We start from the raw sequence: 13,529 nt of genomic DNA on the forward strand, positions 1-13,529 counted from the left end.
ATTGTAACAAATGTACAACTCTTGTGGGAGAAGTTCATAATAGAGAAATCTATACACATGTGGAGGCAGGGGATATATGAGAAATCTCTGTATATTGTCTCAATTTTAACCTAAAACTGCTCTTTAAAAAATGAAGTCTTAAAAAAGAAAATAAATAAATAAATAAAAAGTAATAGTGGCCCTCATTTTCTGTTCACTAGGTTATGAAAATATAAATGTCTCAGACAATGTTTTGGAAAATAAAAAGCCAAAGGAAGCCACTCAGGAGGAATGGAATTACAAAAAGGAAAAGTTACTTTATGCTTTGGAAGATAAATACGTTAGCAAATATCATACACCATTGATTAAAACAGAAGGATCTCTGGGAAAAGTGGCAGAAGATACAAGTTTGCAGAGTCTAGATCCCTCAACCAAGCCATCAGAGTGGAAAGGTGAAGATGTGGGAAATGATAAGCCAAACACAAATTATTATTATTCAGAAAATTTTAAAGGTCAAGAGGGAAAATCACAGGCACTATGTATTCCAGGCAATGCTTATTTCTCAAGGATGGTTAAGAGAGATGGACCTTCTGCATGTGGTACTTTCTCTGAGCATGACAGCAGTTTAGACCCAGGAGACCATGAAGATGGCACAAACTCTATTCTTCCCATAAAAGATGGAGAAGCCACAACCGGGGAGTATGCTACGAATTTAGCAGAATCTGTGCTGCAAGATGCATTTATTCGATTATCTCAGTCTCAGCCTACGCTACCCCAGGAATCTGCAGTCAGTGTTTCTCTAGGAAGTGCACTGCTCCCCAGTGGCTGCTCCACAGAAGATATTGTGGTCCCTCGGTCTTGGAATGAACTCCCCAAAATTGTCATTGTTCACAGTCCAGAAGGCAGCGTTGCTGGCCCTGAGCCAGGTATCTCCTCATGGCCCAAGACAGAAGTCTTACTTGAAACTTCAGGCATCCTCTCTGGAGAGAACTCCAGCAAACACCCCCAGAGTGCTCTAGAAGTAGCATTAGCTTGTGCAGCCACTGTGATTGGAACCATTTCCAGTCCACAGGCCACAGAAAGATTCAAAATGGAGCAAGAATCCCTAGTTTCAAACCATCCACTGGGAGGAAATGAACCAGTGCAAACTCAGTCATCTCAAGTATTCAAGGATCACTCCATCAGCAAATATTCCTTTCCATCTGCTCTGTGTGGCATGACTCAGGTGGCAAGCGCTGTTGCTGTCTGTGGCCTGGGTGAAACAGGAGAGGTGAAGTGCCCTATTGCTTCAAGTGGCTTCTTGTCTGCAGCTGAGGTTTCTGCAGCAGTGCCCCCACTTTATGGTTCAGTGACCGGGAAGAGCATGGAGCTGGGGAATGAAGCCATTGCAGAGGCATTGCTCAAGGAGGCCACTCTGGTCTTAACAAGACCTAATGCTTACAGCAGCATTGGAGACCTCATGGAATCAATGAATAGGAGAATCACAGAAACTGTTTCAAAGCCTCAGACCTTGTGCTCAGAAAATGTCCTTGGGAATGAACTGGCACAGACCCTGTCTAATGTTATCCTGAAGCATTCCATTGATGAAGTTCACCAGAAAAATAAAATAATCGACCCCAGCGATGGCAGGCACTCATCTGAAACCCTGGACACCTTAATGGAAAGTACAAATCGGCTGCTCTTCAATGTGATATGCTTCACTTTTAAGAAGATGAGCCACCTTGTACAGCTTGGTGAATGTCCCACCATCCTTTCTAAGGAAACCATCCGATGGAGGGAAACCGAACTAGACTTCCAGCCAACTGATCAGGCCACTTGTCAAGCATGGACAAAAGCCACTGACTACTCCAGCAGCCATCCACTTAGCAACCTGCATAGCACCAGTCTTGTTATCAATGATCTTGTAGATGATGAGCATCCAAAGCAAGATAACAAGAGCCCAGAGAAGCCAGGCCTCTTCCAGAACCCCACACTGCAATCTGAATTGTCCTGTATTCCCAGAGTGTCTGTTAAAACATCCCCCAAGGAAATATATCTGAAAGGAATGGTGGAAGAGGATACAAAAAACCCTCATCAACAATCCAGTCACAATGAGAATGAATGCAGAGCCCCTTCAGAGGGAGAAATGACACCAACCATTGACAAGTACATCAGTTCCCAGGACGTTGAGGACAGCATCCATCCAAATGCTCAAGAAAAGTACAATGGTGGCTCACCTCTAAACAATGAAGTTCAAGTTAACCTGTCTTTGTTAGGGAATGATTTGCTGCTTCCTGCTCAATCCCTGCTACCGGCAAAAGACCCAGACATATACTGCATTGCAGACTTTGCAGAAGAATTAGCAGAGACCATTGTTTCCATGGCAACTGAAATAGCAGCGATTTGCCTTGACAACTCCAATGGAAAACAACCCTGGTTCTGTGCATGGAAAAGAGGGAATGAGTTTCTGGTTACCCCCAACGTATCCTGCCGATCCTTGAAGAGGAAGAAAGAGAGCCAGGCCGGTGGGGCCACTGTGAGGAAACACAAGCCACCACGACTCAGTGAGATCAAGAGGAAAACAGATGAGCACCCGGAGCTTAAAGAGAAGCTGATGAACAGGGTTGTGGACGAGTCGATGAACCTTGAGGACGTCCCAGATTCTGTAAATATTTTTGCAGACGAAGTGGCAGCCAAGATCATGAACCTCACAGAGTTCTGTATGGTGGACGGTGTCTGGCAAGCCCAGAGCTATCCTCGGAGTCGGTTACTCAGTGGAGACAGGTGGAACCGGCTGAAGGCCTCCAGCTGTGAGAGCATTCCAGAGGAGGACTCTAACGCCAGGGCGTATGTGAATAGCCTGGGTTTAATGAGTACCCTAAGCCAGCCAGTTAGCAGGGCCAGCTCCGTCTCCAAGCAGTCGAGCTGTGAGAGCATCACCGATGAGTTTTCCAGGTTCATGATGAACCAGATGGAAAATGAAGGAAGAGGCTTTGAGTTACTGCTGGATTACTACGCAGGCAAGAATGCCAGCAATATTCTGAACTCAGCTATGCAACAGGCCTGCCGGAAAAATGACCACCTCAGTGTGAGGCCAAGCTGTCCCTCAAAGCAGTCCAGCACCGAGAGCATCACCGAGGAGTTCTATAGGTACATGTTGAGGGACATTGAACGAGAGAGCAAAGACGGCGCCTCCTCCGGACAAAGCAGCCAGGACTGGACGACTGGCTTGCTGTCGCCTTCTCTGCGATCCCCGGTGTGTTACAGACAGTCATCCATGCCCAACAGCAGATCCCTGGGCGCCAGGCTGACAGTGAACGTGCCTATCAAAGCCAACTCCTTAGATGGCTTTGCTCAAAACAGCCAGCAAGATTTCCTCAGCGTACAGCAGGTCAGTAGCGCTTCCTCATCGGGTCTCTGTAAATCTGACTCTTGCTTGTATCGGAGAGGTGGGGCCAACCAGATCACAAACATGTTAATTCACGAGACGTGGGCAAACTCAATTGAAGCCCTCATGCGGAAGAACAAAATTATAGTGGACGACGCCCGGGCAGCTGATGCTGAGCCTGCTTCCGGTGGCTCTTCCTTGCAGGTGGAGAAGTGTGCAAGCAGATTGGCTTCGAGTAGAGTACAAAGAGGGCCAGCTCTACTTGTTCAGGAGTCTGTTGATTACCCGAGGAAAAACTCCATTACTGAAAGCAAACATCCCCCAATGTCATCTCCAAGCAAAGCTGCGCCTCTTGCAAATCATAACAGTCTAGATTCTAGAAAGGAAACTGCCTCGTGCCAGGATACTGTCCTTCTAAGCCACACCAGGCGATCACTTCGCTCAAGGGAAGTGCCTTTAATTCAGATCGAAACAGATCAGAGAGAAGAATGTGTTGGAGAACCTGAACACGTCCTTTCCAAACGCAGCCCCCTAGAGGAAGCAGAAGAGTGTTTGAAAGAAGAAAAGGTCTCACATGTGGCAAGTGGTGGAGACACTACTGTGAGTTCCTGCCAAAACCCTAGGTGAGTCAATGACCTATTAGACGAGATAAGGTGCATGGGATTGGAGTTTGCATCTTAATTAGTATTTATTCTAAATCTTAGGGACTTACTGATGCAAGAACTGAATTTCTGAGATAGTAATTGACCTCCCTGGGTTACTATGCACTTATAATAGAAAGATGGAAGGTGTTTTTTTAAAATCTCTAAAACAAGTTCAATTTATGTATATAACAGAAGAAATAAGGTATCATTCTCCCCATTACAATTAATCTCCCATAGAATGCTACCTTCTGAAATTAATTCATGGCAGTTTTCAAGCAAAATAAGAAAATTACATCAACTTGTCCATTTGAAGACAGTTAAATGTAAATAAATTTTAATATTGGAATCTGACATTAAATATTTTGGTATCATTTTTCTCCAGGGTCTCTCAAGTTTTTCTTTTTTGTCTTATTCTAAAGGTCTTTGCAAGGACACCATGTCCCACAGTGCTGGCCCTTTAGATGCATGGTATACCATGGTAGCATAAGTGCAAAACAACATCATCAGCCTTAGACATTTGAGAGCTGAATCTTTTTCCAAAACATAAGGACTAAGTATTGAATACATTTTTCTTTGTGGAGCAATATAAAGAATTGTTATGGAACATGATCTCCACTAAATAAACTTGAAACCATCACTCTAAGCAATTTTGCTGATCTCTGCCTCAGTTTACTCACCTGTTGGGGGGGAATAATAGTAATAATTACATCATGAGAGGATTCTTAAGGTTTAAATAAAGAAATGTACACAAGCCCTTACCTCAGTGCCTAGGCCATTACAAACACTCAATAAATATTTACTTTATGGTTGTGTTGTTTGGGGTTAATGTATATAGTTGCCTTTATTCCAGGAGATCTTTTTCCCAAGAGAAAACTGTTATAAACAGTGTGAGAATTTTATTAAAACTACAGAATTCTCAGGATTTGCAAAAGGGGAAATTAGTTATATTTAGATCACATTTTCTAAGCTCAGAGTTGTTATCAGGGGATTTGACATCTCAAAATAGCTAAACATGGAACTCAATTCCCTGTGAAAGACTTCCTACCCTCTTATACACAAGAGGGAGGGAAATGATACAGGCACTCTTGATTGTTTGGAAGTGGGGAGGTGTCATGTCCTGAAGATATTTTTAGGCTATTCTCTGAGGGACATTTTCATAATTCTTACTAAAAACTTCATAAAATCTCAACATGATGAAATAAAAATCACATTCTTACTTTTTTACTTTTTTGTTATTTGAAACAGAATTCAGAATTCATCATGGCAGGCCCAAATAGAAATACCTATTGTATTTTAGGCTAGCACATTTGTCCAGGTACCAAATTATATCAATTATAAAGAGCTTAAGGGTGAGTTAGGATAACCCAGTTCTTGATTTGGGGGCAAATATTATCCTACTGGTGAGCAGCAATGTGTTCTTAACTCAGCCACCTTCTCTGAGATTTTTGAAAAGCAATTACCTAACTTTTTGATAATTTGAGACCACAAGGTATAAACACCAAACAGAGAATTTTGAGCATTCACATGTTGCACTCACTGACCTAACATAACTTTTTTAGAAATATATTTTATGTCATGTATTCATTTACATTTGCTTCAAGAAAAATAATTATTCATCCAACAAATATTTGCATGCTCACCTGTGATACACACTGCCCTTGGGGCTGCAAGCACAGAAGAAAATAGAGATTTAGTGTCTGTTTCCATGGCTCCTACACACCAGTGTGAGAGACAGACAAGATGCATGGAAAAACCCTTTGGAAAAAGTGTGTGATGTAGAGTGTGATAAGAGGGGAATAAAAAGAGTAATGTGGTAGAGAGTTACCTTTCGGGGGAAGTGGCCACTTAAGACAGGATGTTGGCATTTGAGACGAGACCTAAAGGAAGAGAGAAAGGGTGCCAACGAAATGAAGAATTGAATTGAAGGACTTGTATCTCCAGCATTATGGTGTTCTAGCTGGAAACTAGTCCACCCACCAGAAAAAGGACATGATAAGAAAACATATCTTTCTGAGTAGAGCTCAGAGTAGAAGAGAAATTCCCCTGAGCATTTATAAACACAGCTTGCCTTAATGCATATTTGGGGTTCTAATTTGCACCATCTGCGTGATGTTGGAAACCACAAACTGGTAAATTACCTTAAAGCAATCTTAGGTTAACAGCACTGTGAGACCTTGGCAGAGGCAAAAATAAATCTCTTGATATTTAATCCCAAGTCTCAAAGGATCTTGATAGATGATGCCTATCAAATATGGACACAGAACTTCAAATTTCAAGATACACAGGAATCAAGGCACTATAAGCAAGACTCACAAATATCAAAGTAGAATTATCGCTAGCAAAGATCACAGATTGTGGGGATGCTCAGATACAGAATATAACATATTTTAAATATTTGAAAAATTAAGGTATACAAAACAGGAGTGGGAAAAACTGCAATCAAAATAGAATGAGGTAGAGTTAATAGTCAGTTAATTACTACAAGAGATAAGTATAATCATTGAAACTAAACATTGCTAGATATAAACATAATTATTTAAAATTAGATTATTGGAATCAAAACTTTAATGGCATATCTGCAGAGAAAACTATAACAAAAGATAAATGTGAAAGGACTACTGTTTCCACCCATGATGGAGTAACTGAAGCTGAACTTGTTCTCCCTCTGTAAATAACTAGAAAAGTGGACAAAATATATGAAACAACTTTTGTCAGACAAGCAGCATTCTGAGATAAGGAAAACAAACATGGTGATCTTTATAATAGTCCAACTTTCTGCCTGGATTCCCTTTTCAGACAGAAGTACAAAGAGGACAAATCTGAGCAGAACTCAGTGGCCACCCAGTTGAAGATTCAGTGATTGGAGGACACTATCAGAGAAAGAACTCCAGAAGTCTGTAGAGGGATCCCCTCGAGTCTGTTACCGAACCCTAAGCCATGCATGTATAGGTGAAACCCCATGAAGCTAGAAAGCTGTAAGCTAAACAATGCCACAAGCTCACACAGGACTAGGAAAAGTTTAGTTCCAACCAGCCACAGTGGAGAAACCATGTTAAACATATGCAGGATTTAGCAGAGGCCCTGAAAGAAATCATACTGTAGAATTAGGGCTAAACTATCCCTGAAAAATAAAAACTGATCGAAACTTGCCCTAACAAAACTTGAAGAGAAGCATTGAAGAATCAGGCTGAGCTGAAGCTAATTTAACTTAGAATGAGTCCAATCGTCTTTAAAGAAAGACAACAAAATTCAGCACTCAACAATATAAATTTTCAGCATAACGTCCATTTAAGCTGAAAGATGTTACACATTCAAAGAAGCAGAAAAATGTCACCCATAACTGAGACAATAATTATTCAATATAAATACATCTAGAAATTACAGAGATGATGAAATTAACCAACAAAGACTTTAAATAACTATTATAAATATGCTTCAAAATTTAAGGTACACATGATTATGAAAGTTGATGAAAAAGATAAACTTATAAATCAGGAAGTACAATGAACTCTAAGCAGAACAGACAAAAAGAAAACCACATCAATGTACATCACAATCAAATTATTAAAAACCAGTGATAAAGGAATTGTCTTAAAAGCAGCCTAAGGAAGAAGAAACCTTACATACTGGAGAACAAAAATAAAAGTTGCAGCTTTCTACTGCAAAAAATATAAACTAAAAGACAAACAATGACATATTTACTGTGCTGAAAGAAAAAAAAAAAAACTCCTAACCTAGTGCTTTTTACCTAGTAAAAAATAAAGGCTATTCATGAATAGGAAGACTCAACATTGTCAAGATGCCAATTCTTTCTAATCTGATCTATAGATTCAATGCAGTCCCATTCAAAATTCCAGCAATTTATTTTGTGGATGTTGATAAAATTATTCTAAAGTTTATGCAGAGAGGCAGAAGACCCAGAATAACCAGAATATTAAAGGAGAAAAACAAAATCAGGCTGACACTACTTGACATCAAGACTTACTACAAAGCTTACAGTAATCAAGACTGGGATACTGGTAAAAGGGTAAATAAATAGGTCAGTGGAACAGAATACAAAGCTCAGAGATAGACCCACACAGATATAGTCAACTGATCTTTGGTAAAAGATCAAAGGCAATACAATAGAAAATAGATAGTTTTTTCAACAAACAGTGCTGGAACAACTGGACATCCACATGCAAAGAATGAATCTAGACACAACTCTAACACCATTAGCAAAAATTAACTCAAAATAGATCATACACCTACATGTAAAAGACAAAACTATACAACTCCTAGAAAGGAACATAAGAGAAAATTTAGGTTACCTTGGTTTTGACAATGACTTTTTAGATACAACACCAAAGATATGACCTATAGAAATAATTGATAAACTGGACTTCATTAAAATTAGAAACTTTTTGTTGGTGAAAGACACTGTCAAGGAGACCAGAAGATAAGCTGTGGACTGGGAGAAAATGTTCCCCAAGACCATCTCTGACAAAGGACTGTCATTCAAAATTTACAGTGGCAAAAGACTTCAACAGAATCCCCATCAAAGAAGATATACAGATGGCAAATAAGCATATGAAAAGATGCTCAATATCATATGTCATTAGGCAATTGCAAATTAAAACATAAATAAGGTACGACTACACATCTATGAGACTGGCCAAAATCCAAAACACTGACAACACAAAATGCTGGTGAGTATGTGAAGTAACGGGGACTCACAGTCATTGCTGGTGGGAATGCAAAAATGGTACCGCTACTGTGGATTACAGTCTGGCTGTTTCTTACAAAAATAAACATACTCTTACTATATGATCCAGCAATCATGATTCTTAGTATTTACCCAAATGAGTTGAAAACGTATGTCCACACAAAACACCTGCACACAAGATTTCATGGCAGGCTTATTCATAATTGCCAAAACTTGGAAACAACCAAGACTTCCTTGAGTAGTTCAATAGATGAATAAACTCTGGAACATCAAGACAATGGAACGTTATCCAGCACTAAAAATAAATAAGCTATTAAGCCATGAAAAGACATAGGGGAAACTTAAATGCACATTATTAAGTGAAAGTATCCAATCTGAAAAAGCTACATACTGTATGATTCCAACTATATGATGTTCTGGGAAAAGGCAAAACTGTGGAGCCAGTGAAAAGATCAGTGGCTGCGAGAGGTTTAGGAAGGAGGAAAGGATGAATAGGTAGAGGACAGAGGATTTTTAAGGCAGTGAATCTATTCTGTATGATACTAAAATGGTGGATACGTGTCATTATACATTTGTCCAAATCCATAAAATGTACAACACCAAAGTGAACCCTAATGTAAATGGTGGATTTTGGGTGAAAATGGTGCATTGATTTCGGTTTATTAGTTGTGACAAATGCACCACTGGTACAGGATGTTGAAAGTGGAGGAGGCTATTATGTACGCGTGTGGGCAGGGGACACGGAAACTCTCTGTTCTTTCCGCTTAACTTTACTGTTAACCTAAAACTGCTTGAAAAAAAATAAAGCCTATTTAAAAAAATAAAGCTAACTAGTAATTTTTATACAACAGAATTTTAGAGAATATGCTAATAGGAGATTTGCACAATAAGAAGTGTTAGCGGAAGTTCTTAGGCTGAAGGAAAATAATGTTGATTGGAACTTGGATGTACACACAGAAACAAAGAATCCCACAAATAGTAAATACAAAATATTTTGTTAATTTTAAAATTTCTTTAAGAGATAATTATTTAAAACAAAAAATATTGCTTTATGACATGAGGGACTGAAATATATGTCAATTATGGCCCAAGGGATAGGAAGAGGAAAAGGAAGTGTAAAAATCTTCCTTTCTAAGTGAATTTGTATAATGTAATCTGAAAATTGACTGTAACAAATTGATGATGCATACTGTAAACCCTGAGATAACTACTAAAATAGTAAAACAAAAAGCCAATAAGTCAATACTGGAGATAAAATGGAATGGTAGAAATTACTTAATCCAGAGAAATGCAGGAAAAGAGGGAAAAAGTAACAAAGAATAAATGGGACCAATAGAAACAGATAATAATTTAAACCCAGGCATATTGATAATTGCATTAATTTTTTAATGATCAAAACACTCCAATAAGAAGCAGAGATTGTCAGGCTGAATAAAAAGGCAAAACCCTACCATAAACCATCTATAAGAAATGTGTTTCCAATATAAAATAACCGATAGGTTAAAAGTAAAAGAATGGAAAAAGAAATATCATAAAAATGATGGAATAGCTATATTAATATCAGATAGAATCAACTTCAGGATAAGGAATTTTGTCAGGGGAATTTTATCAGGAGTAAAGAGGGATATTTTATAATGATAGAGGGGCCAATTCATCATGAAGACATGGAAAATGTATATATGCAATCACCTAAATAATAGAACTCCAAACTATATGAAACAAAATCTGATCGAGCTGGAAGGAGAAATAGACAAATTCACAGTTACAGTTGGAAATTTCACACTCTTCTCTCAGTAACTGATAGAATAGTAGACAGAAAGTCAATAAGGATATACTACAAGATTTGAGTAACATTCTCAATCAACTTGACCTAATTAACATGTATTAAGGATGCCACCAAATGGCAAAATATACATTTTTTTAAAACACACTTGAAACATTCACCAAGATGGACCATTAGGCCATAAAAAAAGTCTTAAAAATTTAAAAAGAATTAAACTCATATAGAATATGTTGTCTGACCACATGGAATTAAAATAAAGATCAATAACAAAAAGATGCCTGGGAAATCCACACCCCCAAAATATTTGAAAATATTTCTAAACTATAAGTTGGTCAAAGAATGTCACAAGGGAAATTAAAATAAATGTTTAATTGAATGAAAAGGAAAACATACCATATAAAAATTTATGTATACAGCTAAAGTGTTTAGGAAAGAAATTTATGTTTACTTTTTATTATTTTTTATTTGTTTAACATCTTTATTGGTCTATCATTGCTTTACAATGGTGTGTTAGTTTCTGCTGTACAACAAAGTGAATCAGCTATATGTATACATATACCCCATATCCCCTCCCTCTTGCATCTCCCTCCTACCCTCCCTCTAGGTGGTCACAAAGCACTGAGCTGATCTCCCTGTGCTATGTGGCTGCTTCCTACTTGCTATCTATTTTACATTTGGTAGTATACATAAGCCTATGCCACTCTCTCACTTTGTCCCAGCTTACACTTCCCCCTCCTGTGTCCTCAAGTCCATTTTCTACGCCTGTGTCTTTATTCCTGTCCTGTCTCTACATTCTTCAGAACCTTTTTTTTACATTCCATATATATGTGTTAGCATACGGTATTTGTTTTTCTCTTTCTGACTTCACTCTGTATGACAGACTCTAGGTCCATCCACCTCACTACAAATAACTCAATTTTGTTTACTTTATGGTTGAGTAATATTCCCCTGTATATATGTGCCACATCTTCTTTATCCATTCAACTCTCAATGGACACTTAGGTTGCTTCCATGTCCTGGCTATTGTAAATAGTGCTGCAATGAACATTGTGGTTCATGACTCTCTCTGAATTATGGTTTTCTCAGGGTATATGCCCAGTAGTGGGATTGCTGGGTCATATGGTAGTTCTATTTTTAGTTTCTTAAGAAACCTCCAAACTGTTCTCCATAGTGGCTGTATCGATTTACATTCCCACCAACAGTGCAAGAGGGTACCCTTTTCTCCACACCCTCTCCAGCATTTATTGTTTGTCGATTTTTTGATGATGGCCATTCTGACCGGTGTGAGGTGACACCTCATTGTAGTTTTGATTTGCATTTCTTTAATGATTAGCGATGTTGAGTGCATTCCTTCATGTGCTTGTTGGCAATCTTATATCTTCTTTGGAGAAATGTCTATTTTGGTCTTCTGCCCATTTTTGGATTGGGTTTTTTTTTTTTTTTTTTTTGATATTGAGCTGCATGAGCTGCTTGTAAATTCTGGAGATTACTCCTTTGTCAGTTGCTTCATTTGCAAATATTTTCTCCCATTCTGAGGGTTGTCTTTTCATCTTGTTTATGGTTTCCTTTGCTGTGCAAAAGCTTTTAAGTTTCATTAGGTCCCATTTGTTTATTTTTGTTTTTATTTCCATTGTTCTAAGAGGTGGGTCAAAAGGATCTTGCTGTGATTTATGTCATAGAGTGTTCTGCCTATGTTTTCCTCTAAGAGTTTGATAGTGTCTGGTCTTACATTAAGTCTTTAATCCTTTTTGAGTTTATTTTTGTGTATGGTGTTAGGGAGTGTTCTAATTTCATTCTTTTACATGTAACAGTCCAGTTTTCCCATCACCACTTATTGAAGAGGTTATCTTTTCTCCATTGTATATTCTTACCTCCTTTATCAAAGATAAGGTGACCATATGTGCATGGGTTTATCTCTGGGCATTCTGTCCTGTTCTATTGATCTATATTTCTGTTTTTGTGCCAGCACTCTACTGTCTTGATTACTGCAACCTTGTAGTATAGTCTGAAGTCAGGGAGCCTGATTCCTCCAGCTCCATTTTTCTTTCTCAAGATTGCTTTGGCTATTTGGGGTCTTTTGTGTTTCCATACAAATTGTGAAATTTTTTGTTCTAGTTCTGTGAAAAATGCCATTGGTAGTTTGATAGGGATTGCATTGAATCTGTTGATTGCTTTGGGTAGTATAGTCATTTTCACAATGTTGATTCTTCCAATGCAAAAACATGGTATATCTCTCCATCTGTTTGTACCATCTTTAATTTCTTTCATCAGTGTCTTATAATTTTCTGCATACAGGTCTTTTGTCTCCTTAGGTAGGTTTTTTCCTAGGTATTTTATTCTTTCTCTTACAAGGGTAAATGGGAGTGTTTCCTTAATTTGTCTTTCAGATTTTTCATCATTAGTATAGGAATGCAAGAGATTTCTGTGCATTAAGTTTGTATCCTGCTACTTTACCAAGTTCATTGATTAGCTCTACTAGTTTTCTGGTAGCATCTTTAGGATTCTCTATGTATAGCATCGTGTCATCTGCAAATAGGGACAGCTTTACTTCTTCTTTTCTGATTTGGATTCCTTTTATTTCTTCTTCTTCTCTGATTGCTGTGGCTAAAACTTCCAAAACTATGTTGAATAATAATGGTGAGACTGGACAACCTTGTCTTGTTCCTGATCTTAGTGGAAATGGTTTCAGTTTTTCACCATTGAGAACAATGTTGGCTGAGGGTTTGTCATATATGGCCTTTATTATGTTGAGGTAAGTTCCCTCTATGCCTGCTTTCTGGAGGGTTTTTATCATAAATGGGTGTTGAATTTTGTGGAAAGCTTTTTCTGCATCTATTGAGATGATCATATGGTTTTTCTCCTTCAATTTATTAATATGGTTTATCACATTGATTGATTGTCGTATATTGAAGAATCCTTGCATTCCTGTGATAAACCCCACTTGATCATGGTGTATGATCCTTTGAATGTGCTGTTGGATTCTGTTTGCTAGGATTTTGGTGAGGATTTTTGCGTCTATGCTCATCAGTGATATTGGCCTGTAGTTTTCTT

The 13,529-nt window shown here is 38.3% G+C and overlaps 1 protein-coding gene across 3 annotated transcripts in view; it reads left to right on the forward strand.

Moving 5' to 3' along the window:
* SPHKAP (SPHK1 interactor, AKAP domain containing) overlaps positions 1 to 13,529 on the forward strand; it is a gene marked incomplete at both ends in the record, with an annotated part of 140,133 nt that overhangs the window by 108,183 nt on the left and 18,421 nt on the right. For all 3 annotated transcript variants that reach the window (XM_079710544.1, XM_079710545.1, XM_079710543.1), the window contains one exon: positions 201 to 3,969. In XM_079710544.1, the coding sequence (XP_079566670.1) occupies positions 201 to 3,969 (3,769 nt within the window). The remainder of the gene's footprint in view (positions 1 to 200; positions 3,970 to 13,529) is intronic.

Source organism: Hyperoodon ampullatus (genome assembly GCF_949752795.1).
Source record: "Hyperoodon ampullatus genome assembly, chromosome: 8".
Taxonomy (NCBI): domain Eukaryota; kingdom Metazoa; phylum Chordata; class Mammalia; order Artiodactyla; family Ziphiidae; genus Hyperoodon; species Hyperoodon ampullatus.